At 36.3% G+C, this 19,679-nt stretch overlaps 2 protein-coding genes across 3 annotated transcripts; both read right to left on the bottom strand.

The window, feature by feature from the left end:
- Positions 1 to 191: 191 nt before the first annotated feature.
- LOC129895842 (uncharacterized) lies at positions 192 to 9,398 on the bottom strand. 2 transcript variants are annotated; one of them, XM_055971612.1, is made up of 18 exons: positions 8,896 to 9,398; positions 8,109 to 8,167; positions 7,894 to 8,025; positions 7,567 to 7,707; positions 7,057 to 7,113; positions 6,474 to 6,568; positions 6,128 to 6,260; positions 5,860 to 6,039; positions 5,030 to 5,220; positions 4,860 to 4,926; positions 4,485 to 4,618; positions 4,151 to 4,217; positions 3,969 to 4,031; positions 3,575 to 3,819; positions 3,365 to 3,494; positions 1,945 to 2,037; positions 1,508 to 1,711; positions 192 to 766 (listed from the first exon to the last, which is right to left on the bottom strand). In XM_055971612.1, exons 1-18 carry the CDS (start codon positions 9,239 to 9,241, stop codon positions 479 to 481), a joined length of 2,625 nt encoding a protein of 874 aa, XP_055827587.1. In that variant the 5' UTR covers positions 9,242 to 9,398; the 3' UTR covers positions 192 to 478. The 2 variants fall into 2 exon arrangements, with proteins under 2 accessions (XP_055827587.1, XP_055827588.1); XM_055971613.1 differs by having other exon boundaries at positions 7,894 to 8,029; positions 8,896 to 9,034.
- A 1,016-nt stretch (positions 9,399 to 10,414) lies between these two features.
- LOC129895841 (uncharacterized) lies at positions 10,415 to 19,585 on the bottom strand. Its single transcript, XM_055971611.1, has 7 exons — positions 19,190 to 19,585; positions 17,681 to 17,771; positions 16,691 to 16,806; positions 15,033 to 15,092; positions 14,882 to 14,947; positions 10,938 to 11,137; positions 10,415 to 10,858 (listed from the first exon to the last, which is right to left on the bottom strand). The coding sequence occupies exons 1-6, from the start codon at positions 19,244 to 19,246 to the stop codon at positions 10,946 to 10,948; spliced, it is 582 nt and encodes a 193-aa protein (XP_055827586.1). The 5' UTR covers positions 19,247 to 19,585; the 3' UTR covers positions 10,415 to 10,858; positions 10,938 to 10,945.
- Positions 19,586 to 19,679: the final 94 nt, after the last annotated feature.

The following is a 19,679-nucleotide window of genomic DNA, read 5'->3' as shown; positions in this document are numbered from 1 at the left end:
AAACATAATGGACTATTTCAAACTCTTTTCCCAACTTATTTAAGAAACTTCAAAAACTAATTTTACAAAACATGTTTTATATATCAATTTTTTTGTAAGAAAAAAATAAAAATTCCTCTATCTTTTTCTATAAGCAATAGAAACAAAGGGAAGTTTTGTCAAATCGGATGGAATGAACCACAAAAGAGGAATTAGAATAAACTTTTTTTTTTTCATTTTTTTTCAAGAGGGTACAGCAGTCGCCCTGCGACAAAGAGTTTTTTTACATTTGAGCCTTTTAAGTTAACAACATGTACAATTTGAAGAGCCACTCCAAGGCCTAACTATGAACAACAAAAGGACTTTGCTCAGCAGATAGTGTTACTGAATTACTCTGACCCAGGACATAGAATTTCAATCTGTTGCGAGCACCTTCCCAGAATTGCAATGAATATACATGCTGTACAGACCGCGCGTGATTGAACATAGAGGAACATATCTACATTCTGATCTCAACCACATCGCCATCTTTTAACTTTGTATTGGGCACTACCAGCTGTCCATTTACTGAAACCAACTTCCCCTCCAACCCTGCCCTCCTAGCAGCATCAGCTGCGGTGCTACCGGTGCTCAGGCGCATTATCTCACCATGGGGCCAGCATACGATGACCACCTCGCCTAGCAAACCGGAGCTAGCTTCGTATGGTTTTGTAGCAAGCTCCACTCGCTGACTTGCTTCAGAGCGCAGTTTCTTCTCCCATTGAAGCATTGTCCTCAGTAAATATACCTGTAGGTTTTCAAAATTGCAAGCTGAATTCATCAGCTAAATGAACCATAAAGAGTCAAAAGAGGGACATGTTTAAGATTGAAGGATATAGGAATTGATAGATCACCCAAGGCTGAAAAGAAATACAAAGGCAGGACCCACAAATGCTTTCTTATCAAGTTATTGTTTCATGTTCTACAACCTTTGTCTTTTCCTTGCTTAAAAAAATAGGCTCATATTTACTTGCACTCTTTAGTCATCTCACAAAGCAGCTTTTAAGTTTTATCCATTGAGTTTATCCACTACTTAGATGAATCAATCCATCCTCTATCTTTTCCCCCTCTTTTTTTTCAAATACCCTACCCACCACACAATTAGCTGACCATGAGGCAAAACGCTATCTTGTGACAACATTTATTATCAAAATGATAGCTTATGTCAGACAATGGTAAAATAGGAAAAGCAGGATAATTAAGGGTAAGCAAATGAATTTCACACACATGTCACACTTTTGGTGTCATGGCACTGATCAGTGCCAGGAATAAATACTTCTGGATTACTGATCCCCTTTCATTAGTCTCTTCCCATACACTAGATGGACATTGATCAGAAGAACACGCCTAAAGTCCATTTCATGGCTTAGTGGCTAACTTCTTTCATCATCACAGATGACATTATTACGTGTCTCGAGTAAAAGATAAGAGCATAACAAGTTCATCATATTGCTATTGAACTTTGGGCATATACTAGCAGTCAAAATACCTTATTGTTGACTCCAGAGTCCCTTAATGTCGGATTAGAAGAGTTATAGCCCAGCTTATTCTCAAAACTTGGGTTAGATGTAACAGAAGCAACAGGTTTCCCCTCAAAGATGGCAGACATGATAGCCCAGTAAACATTTTCTTCCTCCTCTGTCAATTCAATAATTTGGATAAAAGTGGGCAACAAGCGCTCGAACTGGTCTTGCTGCATCAACAATTTAATAGTTGTTACAGGATCCCAGCAGAATAAAGAGACATGTTAACTGTTTAGTCTCAACTACTCCATACATCCAATTCTATGTAAATTATGCTGATACTAGTATACAAACATATTCAAGCAGTACTTTAGAAAGTATCAAAGGGAAAAACATCACATCACGGTTTGACTTTGAATTCTTAGAATTACACTTCCATGTCATGGTTTGAGGCTTCCCATACCTTGTGGTACATACCATCTTGACAAAGTGTATACTTTTCCAGGCAAGTGCACCAATCCCCATGTCCTGGTTTGCACCACCATTCATCAGATACCTGAAAACCATGTTGTAATCCCTAAAGTTAAAATATGAAGATCTGAAGCACTAAGAGATGACTATTTTGCCTGCAAATTTGCTGATATGTCAAACAGATGTATGTTGTAAGCAGAAATTTGAAGAGACATGAACTTACATCACCATTATCATCATGTTATTATTGTTGTTGATGTTGATGATGATAAATAATAGAAGAACTTACTTTTTCCTGTATCCCTAAAGTATAGTCTAATTTATTGATTCTTAATCCAAGGGCTAAATAGGAATACTAATGGTGTGTTTGGTATGGAGGAAAATATTATCTAGGAAGATTAGTGGTTGTCTTGCTTATTTTCTAGTGTTTGGTAAGTAAGCTAAAAAATATTGTTCCAAAAGCATTTATATATAATCTAGAAAATTACTATGGGGTGGGAGCGAGGGTGGCCTAGGGTTGGGAATGGGGGTCGGGGTGGCGCGGGTGGAGGTTGCGGGCATTGGGGGTGGGGAGGAGATAATGAGCTTGAAATATCAATTTTCAAAAAAAAAAAACAAGTTTCAGAATGTCATCTTTGGAACTTGTTTCCCCTACTCCTACTAGGAAAGTCGTTTTCCAAAACATTCTGACCAATCAAACATAGAAAGATTGGAAAATATTTTCAAGGTAAATTTCCATGCCAAACACACCCCAAGTGTTGCAATATCAGCTGCAGATTAACTTGGACTCAATAACATATTTTTACTAATACTCCAAGTAAACTTCTCTCTGTCAATTTTGTCTCTCCTCGTCTCAGTTCTAATTGATTAGCTTCTTTCTCCTACCCCTGTTTTCGGATTTTGATCTACTGCTCTATCTGCATTTGCATATGGACACCATGGAACTATCTAATTCTATCACCACAGATGTCAGAGCAAGCTAGCTATTAGGTAATTCAAAGAGGCAAGATTGGTTTCACAATTCTATTTTTTATCAAGCAGTCTGTTTTTAAGGTGAATGAAGCTATGAAAGAGGAAAAGTTCCAGGTAACAAACTTAAGGCATTTTCATGATTATGGGTGATAGCTAGCTTATCAGTTACATCAAGAAATGAAATATAAGGCTTTTTTTTTTCATCCAGCAGTCAAGGTCAGCTAACTATATCTTTTTTTCAAGGTCAATGAATTGGAAAATGAGAAGTGCTTGACATTTTACAAAGAGATGTGATTTGGTATTTCCTAGGTAGAAACTTGCACCAAACATGAATAGGCCAACAAACATAAAGTGATCAGCCAACCATTCAGCACAAGACTTGCTAGTTAAAATAACCATATTATTCTGAAATGACAAGTTATAAAACTTCCAAAAATTACCTTCTTATATAATCTTGCATAAGCTTCCCATCTTTTTGTTTGAGAAGAAGATCTTCTGTCAGCTACTGCCTCAGAAGCTGCTAGCCCAAAACTTACAGCAACAAGCAATTCTCTTGCACCCTTGTCCACTCTGGTGAAAAAGAACATTATGCACATACAAGTAAATTAAAAGCATTCGAGATACATAAAATGAATTCGGTGATGGTCTACCTCACAATAACTGCAGCAAGCAGGTGACCTGCTTCCACTCTGAGGACAGGATCTCCCACTTTTAACGAGCTATACTTATGTGACCCATCATCTTCAATAGAACCTTGATCTTCAATATCTGTTGAGAAGAATGAGGGTGTAGTTGTTCCAGAGCCAGTTACACTGGTCACCAAGGGCAGTTTATCTTCAGTTTCTTTATAAAGCCAATGCGCAGCAAGTCCATGTTCAGCACACTCATGCATCCTCTGAATATTCAAGATCAGCATTTTAGAGCTAGATAAAACATAATGATAATCACCACTCTACTAACTAAAAAAAGTAAATGAAAAGCAAAGACCAAAAAATAGAGTGCATCAATATCAATGATCAACTGAAAGATTTGAGGATGTAATACCTGGGTTCTTATTTGAATTTCCAGAGGTGAGTTGTCGGGACCTTGTACTGCAGTGTGTAGGGACTGAGATCAGGAGGAGAATATAAGGTTGGATAGAAGTCAGAACAGTGATTATGCCACAAAGATAGCAAATCTAACTTAATGAAAACAGTAACCCATTGAAGTAAATAAGAAGTTCAAACCTGGTAGCCACTTGGTTTTGGGTTAACAATGTAGTCATCAAACTCTCCATCAATTGGGGACCATAGCCTAAACATTTTGAAAAGCAGAATAGGTCAAGTTTGAACCTCTATAAGCACATCTATTGGCATGCATATTCAGTTGAACTTGAGAAAGTTTATAGGATATCTAAAAATTAAATTAAAACAAGCAGATGATATGTATGCTGTTAATAAATGTGCAGATTCTTCGAAGGGCACAAATCATTTCCTCAATATTAGTGCCATTGCTGCTCACAGATGTAATTCAACAACAAGTAACAAAGGTGACATTCAGCAAAAAATATCCAATCTATACCTATGCACAATGTTGAGAAGATTATAGCAACACTGAACTGCCTGGCTATGTAATGCCCCATTCTTATCTCCGACGATAACCCTCAATGCACGGGCATCATACACTTTGTTTATGCCAATTTCTTTTCTTTTCATCTGTGCCAAGTAAAATTAAAATTTAAATTGTCAGCTTTTTTCTTAAAATCTGTATGAAAAAGAAGCAATGCATGAGAAGATATCGAATATGAAGCAGCAAAACGAAAAATGATAATCAACAAAGAGCTCAGAGTCTTGGTAAGTAAAACATCATTAGCACCATAATAGATTTTCCACTTTTCTGATAATTTGTAACAAGAACAACTTTGCATAATTGTGCTTAATGAATTTATCCTTCTACCTTACTGTAAATACTAAACAAGCTTTTTAAGCGTCCAGATAATGTGACTTCCATCCCAGGCACATATCTGCAACATAAACAGATGCACAAAGTTAACAAGCATTATGATAGGTCATGTGGCCTTTTCTTTTATTCCAGAAGTATTACATCGATTTTTGAGCAAAACATACGAGGTAGAAATGAATAATTCACGCTCCAAAGCCTCCTCACAAACTACCAGAGTTCCTAGGGCAAAGGCAGCATCTCTCACAACCTTTGGTGTTGTCTCCAAATTTGAATTTGCCACAAGCTTGTTGAAAAAGTCAATACGCTTCTTTCTATCTAGTAAAAGATCAAAAGGAAGTACAGCTTGCAAAAGAACCTGAGGATTGAGGATAGTTAGACTCAAAATTATTAATTGTTTAATACTACAAAAGGAGACATAACCACAGATGAAGGAGTACCTGCCCCACCCACCCACAGAAACAGAGTGACAAAAAACTGTTGGAGGAATGAATAATACTGGATCCCCTGCCCATATAGGAGGCAAAGGAAAAGGTTCTGGGTAAAACTATCAACTTCTTCAAATCAAATTATGAATCATAGACTGTGCAGGAACAGGAAATTCTGAATTTGCTATCGGAAGTTACAAGTTCAGAAAAGACCATCAGTCTATACTTTTAGCATAACACAATTCCTGTAATGCCTCATTGCCCACCTTTGGTATCAGTTGAAAATGCAAATGACATTTGGCACCAGCTATGCTTTTAGAAGATCCCAATAAGAAGTTTCTTTTGACAAGTTATGCACAAAAATGAGAGGGACAAGGCAAACATAATATTACCAAAACAGAAGCATATGAGCTTGTATGATATGGTGATTCTCTTGACATAATTAAGATCATTCGCAGAGTGACAGGTAACAGAAACAGCAAACCCAAATTATCAATTAATTATCACTGCAATGCATTCATAACAAGTTTCACGAATAAAGATAATACAAAATCTCAAACTGTCTTCACCTTCATGCATATGTTTTCCTCATCAGTTTCCGAAGGTTCTTCGTGCTCAACGGTCATACTTTTCATTCTCTGGTGCAAAATGGAGCTGAATTTGCCATATATTTTTCTTGCATTGCCTGTCCTGTTTGGATGGCTCCACATGGATGCTAGGTCAGCTCTCATGCGAAGAAATATTTGAGGCTGCATTATATATTCATGCTGTTACTAAAAAAAATTGCCTTCCCACATGACAGCATTTTCTGCATAAATGACCAAAACATGAGAGCACCTGAAGCACTGCAAAACATAGATCTTCAAGTTCAGCCTTTAATGCCCAAAGCCCCAATCTCGAAGCAAGTGAACACCAAATAGCCAGCGTCTCCTGAGCAACAGCTTGAGCCTTGGCTGGAGGTAATGCATATCTAGAAGAGTTTCCATGAACAAAAAATCAGCCACATCAATATTAGAATCATGCTTCAGTGTTTAGGATGAAAGATTTGCAAAGAAAGAGTAAACGGGTAAAAAACTACAATGAAAAAGTCAACATTTTCCTAACTATTATAATCCAATTGGACACACACGTGCATAAATCAATCCAACTGAGACAAACTAAACTATTGGTTCGAAGACTATACATGGTTCTCATGTTATGAAGACGATCCGCTAGTTTGATAAGCACCACACGTGGATCATCAACCATGCCCAGTAGCATCACTCGTAAATTATTTGCCTGTACACAAATATACATACAATGAAATAAAAAAATAAAGCATAGTGCATACTTACTAAATTCAGGGAATAAACAAAGCTATGCTAAAAGGCACGTTCAAAGCCCTTTTTTTTGTTGCTCTCAGAACTCAGAAGTCACACTTGTTTGATAACTTCAGTTATAATAAAGAGCTCAACATGAGAAAAAATATAAAATACGAGATTTAGGGACATGAAATCACTTACTTCCTTACAAAAAACTTGGATGTCATCACATCTATTCATACATTACGTTTAGTTAAAAAACACTGAGAAGAGTATGCTAGCAAGATGGAAGTAGCAGGACTATATCAAAGAATAAACAAGAATGAATCAATAGCTCTTATTATCAACATTTTCCAAAAAGCCATCACATTGTTTCAGATTCTATGCAACGGTGAACTATCTTAACAACATACAAAATGTCTACATATTAGATACTTCAAATGATCTTAATGTGCATTCAAGTACCTCGTCATGGCTAAGTGCAGCTTGATTCACATTTAACCTGCGGTGCCTCCTCAACAGCTGCATGGAAAATTCCACTTAAAAGTCGGTACATAACAGACAACTGGAAGACAAGGAAGGAGAAACCAATTGCTCCACACAAATCGACAATCTTGTTGATCATTTTGGAGTGTCCATAATTTCACTCATCTAAAAGAGAAACTTTTTCTTTTATACAGTAGCCTATTTCAAAAATCATGAGTATTACCTCATAGATACATTTTTTTAAGAGTAATATCTATCTTTCTTTTTGGGTAACTTTCATTTGAATACAGTGACATTCAATTCTTATTCTTTATAGATATAGGGCTCCGAGGGACCGCAATTTTCAGAATTTAATTGAGGCATATCATTGACTCATCAAGTTTTGTATTTACAATGTCCTGAGTTAAACTCGTGTCACCATTCAAGCTATGACTACAGCCAGAGTTGTAACATAAAATCCGTCATAACTGATCATAGTTCATACAGTACCTGATTGATGAAACTTAACCTAGAAACACCTGCTACCAAATTTGCAACATCAGTGTCAAACTCTCTCTCTATAGTGTCCAAACTTTCACCCGTATCATCAACCACATCATGGAGAATTCCAGCAACAACAGTATCAATGGCCTACAAAAATTTAGCAGTTACAATATGCAAATTGACTTAGGAAACCTACATAATACCGTTTGTGTATTACTTTCAACATAAATTACAAGACAACAAGGAACCTAGCTAAATATATCAAGAGACACAGTCTTTCAGGTTATGTGAGATGTTCAACAAACTACTGTCATTGGAAGGACAGAATTGTACTCTTTTCCCAGTCGATGGAACCAAGACAGCTACAATTTTTCCAGTGTGAATACAATGTGTTAAATACGGCTCTCCAGTTCTGCGTAGTTGTCCATTGTGAGCTTTTCGTGCAAATGCAATAGCCTTCTGCACCTGCCTTCACAGATTCAGAATTTAGGGGCACTATTGGCAAATGTTTATATTGACATCAACAAGTGCAAGTTGAGATGGTAAACCTTATCATCGTTAAAGATGGGGTATCCGGTGACATCTACTCCATCCAATAAGAGTGATCCTGCAGAAGAACTACACTTACTTACTAGCCCTTTTGGTGTATAATCTTTATCAGTTAAGAAGAAATAGATGTTTAACTACGTAAACACTACTATCAAGTTCCATGAATTCTATAGAGGAAATTCATATGAACAGATAGTTAACTAAAGAAGCTTCTTCATCTCCTTTCTAGACATCTCAGGCACAAGTAATCCAAACACTTCCATATATCGAATGGAATATAAGACTTCTTCATATGCTATAAATCATACACTTCAATGAATCTGATAGGGGGAAAGTTCAGACCATACATATTTATAGGCAACAACGGAAAGGAAAAAGTGAGAACTGCTTATTTACTAGAGTAGTTGAACAAGTAAGAAAATGCATAAATCTAAGAATTTCCCTAGCAATAGTTGCAGTTTACAGACCATAACACATGCAAAGGTTAGGGGCAAGCTACCACTAAAGAGGTAGGAAAAAATAACAATTTTACAGACTTTGCTACTGTTCACTGGGATCCCTGAACTTAAAAGTGTAATCTACATTGCTATGTTTTCTTCTAGTTTAACAGAACACAGAAATTCTTCTAAAATCCAACTTCAGTCAAAGTTGCATCCATGAAAACAAAAACTGCCGGCATAGTCACAAACATTCATGCTAACCTACTAAAAGCGTCACTTACTTCTAACGGAGCACATACTTCTCCAAGCTAAAAAAAAGGAGAGAGGACAGAAAGTAGGAGCTCACCAGGTTGTTCATCCACTTTGGGCCACAAAAAATCAACCTTAGTAGAAAGGCAAGCTCCGGATGCAATCGCCACCGCGGTGACTGCAACCTGTGTTATCGCCGATGAAACCGCTCCGTGAACGGAACCACCGCTGACCGCCGCTGCCGCAGCAATCGCGTTGCCGGAAGTCAACACGGAGCTTAGCGACGATGAAACAGCGAATTTGGGCACAATATGATCGAGAACACATCGGAATTTTGCATTTCTACGAAGACCTTGACAGGGGAAAAAGAGCAACAACGGATTCTTACGCAGAATCAAAGCACGTCTGTGGCAAAACATAGTGGAGTTTTGACATGAACGCATCTCTTGCTTTAGAAGAAAAATGGAATCAAATCAAAGCAACTGAAAGAATCAAAACTCGAGAAAATTCCATGAAAATTGGAGTTCAACATGAGATTTGTGTGATTTAACAGTAGGTAATGTGTGGTACAAAGTGAGAGACTATTTTATGTGTACTGGTGGTTGTGATTTCTTTTCTTTTTTTATTCTATTGATTATTATGATAGAGAGAGTGACAGTTAATCAGTTAAAAAGGAGACAAATGTAAGCAAAATAATCCTATTAGTGATTAAAAGTACAGTCCGGTGTACTTAAGTGCCCTGTTATGCGCAGGATTCGAAAAAGGTCCAACCACAAGAGTCTATTATACCCAGTCTTACCTCTTGGTTACATGGTAGCAACTTTACCAATCACTCCAAACTCTCCATAAATACTATTAGTGATTGATATTATAAAAAAGATCTTTGATTAAAAAAATATATATGTATATATTATAATTAAAAAAAAGTTAAAATTAAGGTAATTTTTCAACGAGCTAATTGCAGCTTTTTAATTTTTTTCCCCTAATAGAAGAGTTGTAATTTTTCTTTGTTTCACTTATTCAATTGGGCAATTATGAGACCTTTATGTGATATTCGTCGGTTTTTGAATAATAGAAGAAAGGTCATATATGTAGCAACATTATTATATTTGAGTGAAAAACTGTTTTACAACATTGTAATTGATCAAAAGCAAGGATTTTTCTGTTCGAGCTTATCACACCAGACTTGTTTAGTATAAATTGCACCGGACTTGTCTAGTGTAGATCATTTTTTCTGTATGATTTGCGAGCTATTGCATGGAAGCGAAAGTTTTACCCTATACACACCCAAAGAATAGCGACTGCGAATTTCTCTCATTAAAAAAAACCTTTTTTTTTATTAGTAGTTTGTAAGTTAGAAAACAAATTCTCCCCTAAATTTCATATATAAATTTTAATGTCCACGTCATTTCTTTGTTGGTTCTTATCCCAGGAAACCTAAAAAGGCACATCGGATCCAGCAGACAGTGGATGAGTTCGTCTATCCAAAACAAAAGAAATAGAAAGAATTTGTTATTAATACATATTTCTCTATTGATGAAACTAGTCAACCGAAATTATGACAGCAAATATTGTAGCAATAAGGTAAGTTTATAACTTCACTCATACATAATTCTAATAACATTGGCATTGCTCTTCTTTCTCCAGAGCTTACTGTTCGCCTTGCACCCCAACTTTAACAAATATGAAACAATTTGCGTTAAAAGAAATTTAACTCGAAAATGGCACAAGGATGGAGCAAGAAAATCTCGTGTTAGTCTTCTGTAGTCTAGATGATTAGTCACAACCATATTCACATGGAAGTATACAACAGAAGCATTCGTAGTGTCAGGTTAACATAAACAGTAAGGCCCAGTTTCAAATATACAACAGAATCAAAGATAAAGAATCACACTAGGCCAGGAAACAAGTGCCTTGTCTTCTCCACTAGCATTAAAAAACACAGACCTAAGAAGAGAAGGGTAAAAACTATCATCACGAGTTCATGATCCTCCAATTTATAAACAACTGGATATTTAGTGATGCCCCTCGAAAAAAGAGGATCAAGTTCTTTAGTAAGCCTGCAAAAGGTCATTGGTAGTTAGATCAGCTTATGGATAGTAGCTACAACTGTGTAAGACATCCAGGTTAGGTCTAAACCTGATCACTCAGAAGGATGAAGGGCCTATTGAAGAGTATCCGACGGCCTTGTGTTCTTTTAAAGTGCTGGCTAACCAGTCCAATCCCTCGTATAGGCCATCCCCTCTAAGAGCACATGTACCTTGTATATGCCATTTTCGGTTTTTAAGCTCATAGAGACCAAGACCTTCACACACTTCCATTGGTGTCATTGCTCCTTTCTGGACAAAAAAGATATTCAAGATAAAACTTCAACCCAACACTTAAAGGGAGAAAATATCATGTTGGTAGATGAAAATTTAATTTCTTGCCAATGGGGTGATACATGAAACATTCATCGTAATTTGTATGTTGTTTGGTATGATTAGCTGGGAAATAAAAGAGATCTAACTCGTCCCCACTCCCCATACAGTGTTAAAGGGTCTGCAAGAACTGCTATTGTGGGATTAGACACTTTCCACCTTAATTTCCTAACCAAATGAGAAGATTACGTGGAACCATCACATCCATCTTTAATTTCTCCTACCTCCATACAACTTTTCATCCTAATGATTACTGTGCAAGACATTTTTTGTTGATGAAGCTGTGCAAGACATAGTGATATTAGAAAAACAAACAACCATCAGATTTGTAACCATCAAGCAGGTGATGGTGAAACATCACAAGGATAGAGAGAGCAATTTCTATTACAGAATGGTACAATTTTTTCTAAAATCTACCCTAAATCCTCACCCCACCCCACCCCACCCCACCAAGCCTTGGGAATCAGCAGTAGTTGCCCACTGTTTTCCCCTGTACGTAATACGAACTACCTCCCAAATGGTCAGAAGTGAAGGGCTCTACCATTAGAGCAACCCTCTCGTTTCAGCTGGTATGTAATTTTTCAGATCACAATTAGACAGGAAAAGACTGTTCATGTCACACTGTTGAGCTTAAAAACCCAAAATCTCCAGAGGCCAAACCTTGGGGCACACAACACGTGGCTAAAACATAATTGAAAGCAAGTTTGTTGGATCCAAGTAAAAAAAATCTTTTTGATAGTTTTGTTGGATCCAAAGCTTTAATCAATGTTGAAAGCATTGCACATTTAAAGATATCATTTGTTTTTTTTTAGTAGTTTAGGATTTGCACAAAAATACTAAGAGGTTTGCTAACTAAGCAGTAGTTCCAGTCTTGAGACACTTTGGCTTATTGAGGGATGAAAAATTCCACTTTTGGGTTCTTATTGAGGTATTTAAATGTGATTCATACCCCCAGCAAGTGAGTTAAAGCGACCAACCATTAAGGAGGATACTTTAGTAAAATAAAGAGAAAAGGGTTAAATATGCCCCTGAACGTTGCGAAAATGTCTAGATATACCCTATGTTTGTAGTTTAGCTCATTCATGCCCTCGTCTTCTATATTTTTGCATATATATATCATTTTCAGTGTTAGTTGTTTTGTTGGAAAATAACTAGCTTTTTTTTTTTATATTACACTTGGAATTACCAAATTCTCATTTAATTGACACATGACATTTATATTAAATAATAAATTCAGCCATTTTAATATAATTAGAATATCCGACCGATGTCCGATCCAAAAAATTCCTTTTAACCCATTATCATCAAAAACCCTAAATTGGGTCATTTCCTAAATATCCATTTGTACTTGAGTAGGGAAGTCTTCAGTGGGAGAAACCTTGGCTTCACTGATCCTGGAAAGTCCGATAAAAGGAATGGAAATTGCCTTAACTTCTTCTCCTTGTTTTCAAACGACAACGATAGATGAAGAGCTCATATGCATCTTCGCGTGCTACATCTTCTCGGTCTAAAACAGGAGCAAGCTCGTCGTCTTTTGCCATCACATTCAATGATAGTTACAGAAACAGAAGGGTATTCGTATTTGAGAATGAGTTCTCCAGTTTATCCCCTGAGTCAATTTCCCCAAAGAGACTAGATCAACCAGTATTTTTCTTCTTGTCTTGTGTAAAAATGTGTATAAACGAACAAGTCTGCATCAATTGAACTAACCTAATGGACCGTGAAAGCCTAGTATACGTGTGCAAGTGTTTAATTTTGTTATATCTGGCTATGCTATTTAACAAAGAAAATGGATTCTGGTTAGGCCTTATAATCACCATCAGCTTTGAAGAAGAAATGACCCAATTTAGGGCTTTTGATGATAATAGGTTAAAAGGAATTTTTTGGGTCGGATATAAGGGCATGGGTCGGATATTCTAATTATATTAAAATGGCTGAATTTATTATTTAATATAAATGTCATGTATCAATTAAATGAGGATTTGGCAATTTCAAGTGTAATATAAAAAAAGAGCTAGTTATTTTCCAACAAAGCAACTAACGCTGAAAGGGGTATATATATGCGAAAATGTCGACGGCGAGGGCATGAGTGAGCTAAACTACAAATGGAGGGTATATCTAGACATTTTCGCAAAGGTGAGGGGCATATTTGACCCTTTGCCCTAAAATAAATATCTAGAACAGTGTTTCTAAAAGCAAACAGGGCAAACAAACCAATAAAGGGTCCCGTGACTTTAAGGGAGCAGTGAGAGGCAAAGCAGAAGTTTCTTATGAGCACACAATTATATAAATACCAAAAGTTATCTAACAAATAAATACAGTATTAGCATACATAATGCAGTTAATGTTGCTGATTTCATCTTGTAATTACTAACATTACAGTATAAATACCAAGACCACTATTCAACATAATAGAAGCTAATATCGACAAATCCACACAAGAAGTTCCAATTGCAGAATATATTCGGTTTTCAGCCAATCAGCAGTAAAAAGAATTATTTTGCATCATTTAACATACATCATAGTTTTATTGCTCTATCAACAATAGCAATAACCAGCTTTCTTCATAAAAAATTTAAGGAAAAATTATTTTATGTGATTTCTTTTATTTACTTTCTCTTTTTAGTTTCCCTAACAATAACCCCATATGTGAGGAAATGGATGGTAAAGAATGGAAGAGTAAACAGGTAAGGAATAGAGCAAAACCGTTGTAGGAAGAGAGTTGAAAAGAGAACTGAATCAGAAAATGAGAAGCAGTAACAGAAGAAGAAAAGATCAAGAGAAGAAAACGAAGAAGAGGGCTAGAAACCAAAGTCGAAGAAGAGTCATCACACACTAGAAACTGGAAGGGAAAAGAAGGCTGAAGCTTAGATGTGACTCAATTTTCTCCCTTTTTTGACTTAAAAGGTCTAAAGAAATGAGAGATTCTCACTTAAATTGCTTCGCACTTCTTCACCTTTTAGATGCACGATCCCTTGCTTCACCACACTATTGCTTTTAAATGACAAAAAGTTTGTTTTGCTTTTAACAACACTTATCAAGAAGCTCACCCAGCCACAAGAATCAGTAGCCAGTATTACAGATCATATCGACAGAGCCAAGCAATTCAATGATTATGGAGGTCTACTTTCTGAAGGTTTTGTTGAAAAGACAGAAAGAAAAGGAAAAAGAATGAGCTGTTTCTTTGGTGGAGACTGGAAAGCAAGAAAGAGAAATATGGGCGGTTGCATGCACTTGTTCATTGGAGACCATATTAACCTACCTTGATTACTGGAGAATACTGAAACAGACAACAGTTCGGTTTCACTAATCAAGGACCAGAGTACATGTGTTGAGTCTACTCAGATAGGTCGAACCTATCTTATATGGACAATAGCTAGGCTTCACTAATCAAGGAGTTGAGGCCTTAAGTATATCATACTCGTGCACAGGAAATTTTAGTTAACAAAATACACAGGGAACATCTCAAAGTCCAGGACAATGGATCTGATAAATTGCTAAATAGCATCCACAGTACCTTTGAAACTCTATTTTCTTGGGTTCATTTCATAGCTTTAGCCTAACTTTTTTTATGTCTAAAGACCAAGTAAGAAGAGCAAAATAGGAAATACATTTAAATCCATTATGTGGAAGAGGAAACATTCTGGAACAAAAGAAACTTACCATATCTTGTTTGTTAGCAAAAACCAAGATGATTGCATTAAGCATAAATGGATCTCTGATGATGGCCTGAAAACACATGATAAAGGCCATTCGTTAGATTATGTCACCATCAAAGAAGCCTGAGACATAAAATAAATGTTCAGAAAAAAACCTGAAATTCTAGTTTTGCCTTTCCAATCCTCTCTCGATCCAACGAGTCGACGACATAAATCTGTATAAGATAAAAGACTTAGTGAAGCGATACGGCATCCAGTTTAGAGAGACAGTATGTGCAAACAAGAAAATGAAATACATAAACAAGGGAAATGATAAGTTTTGTCAATCATGGGAAAATGGGCCTATACATTTAATAGTATATGCTTATTTCGTACACCAAATTCAAACATTTGGATTAAAAAAATTCACGTGTCATCTTATTTGAAATATTCATCTCGTCTTGATCCCTTGTTTCCTTCTGCGTGGTCTGTGGTTGGGGTTGAGAAGGAAGGGGGAAATAAACTTGGCTCCAAGGGTTAGAGGGCGAAGGATAGAATGGATACAATTAAATGTACGGTTAGCTCCTCAATTACTAATCCCATCATACTCGAGATTTAAATTCTTCTTTGCCTTAAGGCAATGTTACCTCCCAATGAACCAATGGAAAATTCACTTTTGCCACAGGCAATCATGTGATATCCGGAGTTAGATGCCACTGAATACAAACTAAAGAAATGCCTGGCAGATTGAGAGCAGAAACCAAAGAATACTACTCCGTCAGTCTCAGCCCAATTTATGTGATGGTGCTTGACTGGGCACAAAGTTTTAGAATAAAAGGAAGACTTTTGAATCGTGTGGTCTAAATTACGCATTGATATTTGTGTGACTATAATCATCTCATAAAGGGTAAAATGACAGTTTAAAGTAAAATAATTACTAAATATAAAAAATGGTGTCATTCTTTTATGAACTGACTATAAAGGAAAGAGTGTCACATAAATTGGGACAAAGGGAATATCTTTTCTGTTGAGAAATAGAAACCAAAAGAATGTGCAGGATTGACAGCTTGATGAACTACTCAACTTACTTGAAAGACGGGATAGTTGCAAAGTCGATGAACATAGTTCAGACAGACTAAGATGGGGCGATAAAGCTGCTGACCTCAGCTTTGTTAAAAAACGAAATTCATTCATTTGTGCCCATAATGAGATGGTGGATAATTGACCATGGAAACTAATTTGGAAAACAAAGTTACCCCCCAAAGGTGATTTGTTTCAGCTGGACAGCACTGATTAAAGCATGTTTGACCCAAGACAATATTAGTAGGATGAGCACCCATATAGTCAATAGATGTTATACATGTCAACAATGCATAGGAACCAACCGGCAACTCCTATTACACTGTACAATTGTTGTAGATATTTGGAACATGTTCATTTCAGTTTTTGGACTAAGTTGGGTCGTGCCTGAAAATTTCAAGGATCCTACAAGTGCTGGAGTTCTTGGAAAGATGGTGGGTCCATCAAGAATATCTGGAAACTGATTCCTGCCTGTATCTTTTGTTGTGTTTGGACAAAAACAAAGAAAAGATGTTTCAATGAAATACCAACTCCAAGCCACTCCCTTAAGGCTAGACCCTGGAAACTCCCTTGACACTTTTTTGGGCTTTATAGCTCCCTATCTCAAGTATAGGATCCCCTGTAATGGAGTTAACAAACTCACTTTTGTACTTATTATATTTTTTACTATTTGCATCTTCTTGATTCTAGCAATGAAACAACTTCATCAAAAGAAATAAATAAAAAACAAATACTATCTAATGGGTGCAGTTACCAGTCCATCTGTGTAATTGAAGTAATGCCTCCAGAGTGGCCTTAATTTCTCTTGTCCACCAACATCCCACACAGTAAAAATTACATTTTTGTACTGCACTTTTTCCACATTGAAACCTGCAAGACATGCATATACAATCATCTATTATAATGCTTTCAAACACACACTGACAATATACAGATAGTGACAGTGCTTTAGGTATTTTTCTCCGAGAACAGAGAAATTTTTACATCAAACTCAAGATTTCAAACTAACCTTGCACAAATATTATGTTTAGATAATAAGCAATAACAGAATTAGAAAACCATAAACTATGGTAAGCCACACAAGATAAAATCTGGGTTCCAAGATGTGATAAAACAAAGTAATTTAAGAAAATGAAAAGGATTACCAAACAGAGGAAGAGATGTAGTAGGATGAATGTGACTCATCTCCCCCCCCCCCCTCCCAAAATAAAGATGTAGTAAGTATGCCATGTAATCAAGTGTTGCACCTGCTCACTGAGAGGCAGTTTGCAAGTAAAGAACAAGTAAGTTAGATTGGAGGAGGAAGCATCCATTACGGTTCTATTAACTTTTTTGGTTAGACTTCAATTTCTCAAGAAAGTTCATGAAGTAGCACGTACCAGCCACTTTCGAGAATTTGTAATGAACTAATTATGACCAACAAAAAGTAATAAACTGTGGTCTCGTACAAGTTCTTTCCCCATCTTTATTTTATTTGCATAACAGTAGTGTCTGAAACACCTTGCGTGCACCTTGGCTAATCCACTGGACACCTGTTACCTCCCACCCCCGCATGTACCGATAACTCTGTTAACGAGAAACAAAAAGGAAAGCAACATGCTCAAGCTGACCCTGATATTACCAAGCAGATCTATTGAATTTTTTCTTCCTTTTTTTATGAAGAGCAGATCTATTGAAGTTTTACAAATACAAACTTCACAATCAAAATGCCACACAACAGTGAGCAGAAGCTAAGACAGCATACCGATGGTAGGAACTGTTGATAGAACTTCTCCTATGTGCAGTTTGTATAATATAGTTGTTTTTCCAGCTGCATCAAGTCCAAGCATTACAACCTGTCCCAGTTGAAATTAAAACCAGAGACGAGCAAATAACAGTAGAGACAGCAATATGAAACAAGATAACAAAATCTTAAAAAATAACTACGCATACAAGCAGAAAAATCTAATATCTATAAATAGAGCTCCTGCAAGAAACAAGATGAAACTCAGGTTGGTGAACATAGGTAGCAAAAATGCAAGTTCTCGAAGAGTGGATAATAAAAATTGCATGCTTAGATTAATTATCGCTTCTATTGCAGAAAATGAATTTCAGCTACAAAAACTACACCAATTTGAAGCAGTTATTTGTTAAGAGAGAGGGACAAAGTCACTAAGGGAAGCAAATTGGTTTTGCCCTAAAGAAACTCTCATCCCATTCCCTCCATGTTTCAACACACTGGACGTTGTACTACTAACCTAAGGAAGAAAATTTTATTTGATGATATTTCATATCTAAGCGGATGACGCTGACTAGGATCACATCATCAATGACATGGTTATGGTAACTATAAATTTATGAAGTACCTTTTCAGCCTCCCTGAATTTAAACTGGTTACCCTGTCTACTTAAGGTCTTTCTTGAAGGGGAAAGTGGAAACACACAGCATTCCGAGTTAGTAATTCTAATTTGGTAGCTAGCATATTGCATCAAAAAAAAAAAATTCAACTACACCTCAATTCCAACTAGTTCGGGGAGGCTATATGAATCCTCTGTAACTGTTCAACTCCATTACGGCTCCTTTCATTCTAAGTCTTAGTAATTTGCCTGATGAAGCAAATTAAGAGTTCTCAAAATTAAAGGTTCTCTAAATCTCACATTGCTATACCAACTTGTAAGTCTCAAACTAGACTAACAAACTCTTTGCTTTGCAGATATATATTTTTAGTTCTTACTCTTTAGAGCATATGATCAATCACCACCTACATACATGGATAGGTGGTTTTGGCCATCTCTCACATGTTTTTGCTGAACTGACCATGAGCAGTTCTCTATTTCAATTAAACTACTTTGGTGTTTCTAAGAATATAAAAAGATCCTCAACTATATGCATCACTAAAACCATGTTCAAACATTAGATACAATAGTTCATCCAATTGAAGTTAAAAAGGAAGAAACCTTGAAGGAGCGTACTAGGTGCAGTAAGTACATATCAAATATTGCTAACATTGGTCAGCTAATGGAAGAAAAACAATGTCAATCAATCTTTCTAACTAGCAATCAATAACATGAAAAATGGATCATATTGTTGCACAGAGTAATTCTATTAAAAAACACATCAGCACAATTCAGCTAAAAACAGTTAGTTTCGCCTGGAAAATCTTCGTAAAATACTTCGTTTCATCTAATCCAAAGGAAACGAAATTAGGACATAGAGCAAATTAACAGATCAAATTATATAATGGAAAATAAGAGGATAAAGGGGATTGTTATACCCTCATCTCAGAATTCCCGAAGAAAGTATCGAACAGCTTGCGAAAGGCTTGTCCCATTTTGCCTCTCCGCGAATCAGAAGCAACTGAAGAGTAAAGCTTCAACAATCAAAAACGAAACACAGAGGCTATTTCACCTAAGTACTATATTTTTGATGATCGATTTGAGACGAAACAGAACTACGGAAGATGCCTACAACTTGTGCTTCAAGGCTGGCGACCTCTCTCTGTTTCTACAACTTGTGCTGTTGTATCTAACCAACACATCATAATTGACTTTTCTCTCCCTTTCTCTTTTTTTTCCCTTTCTTTGTTTCCAGAAGAAATAGAGTCGCATAACAATATTTTTCTTTTCTATACTTGCAGAGACTTCCATATTCTCATTCACAATTTTGTATCTTTAGAATAATGGTGAATTTTTCATATAAATTTCTAGTCTCCTTACATTTTTCACTACTAATTACGACGCCATATCCAATATAATTCCACAAAT

Source organism: Solanum dulcamara, chromosome 7 (genome assembly GCF_947179165.1).
Source record: "Solanum dulcamara chromosome 7, daSolDulc1.2, whole genome shotgun sequence".
NCBI lineage: Eukaryota > Viridiplantae > Streptophyta > Magnoliopsida > Solanales > Solanaceae > Solanum > Solanum dulcamara.
The sequence above is the reverse complement of the archived record's forward strand: the minus strand, read 5'-3'. Positions and strand labels throughout refer to the sequence as shown.

Excerpts from the sequence above, each read along its gene's own strand:
- LOC129895842 (XM_055971612.1), bottom strand. The coding sequence starts at position 9,241 with ATGCGTTCATGTCAAAACTCCACTATGTTTTGCCACAGACGTGCTTTG. Across the intron at positions 6,569-7,056 it reads CTGCACTTAGCCATGACGAG|GCAAATAATTTACGAGTGAT; the intron begins GTACTTGAATGC and ends ATTTGTGTACAG. Across the intron at positions 4,032-4,150 it reads CAAAACCAAGTGGCTACCAG|TCCCTACACACTGCAGTACA; the intron begins GTTTGAACTTCT and ends TCCTGATCTCAG.
- LOC129895841 (XM_055971611.1), bottom strand. The coding sequence starts at position 19,246 with ATGGGACAAGCCTTTCGCAAGCTGTTCGATACTTTCTTCGGGAATTCT. Across the intron at positions 16,807-17,680 it reads ATCAACAGTTCCTACCATCG|GTTTCAATGTGGAAAAAGTG; the intron begins GTATGCTGTCTT and ends CATGTCTTGCAG. Across the intron at positions 14,948-15,032 it reads AGGCAAAACTAGAATTTCAG|GCCATCATCAGAGATCCATT; the intron begins GTTTTTTTCTGA and ends ATGTGTTTTCAG.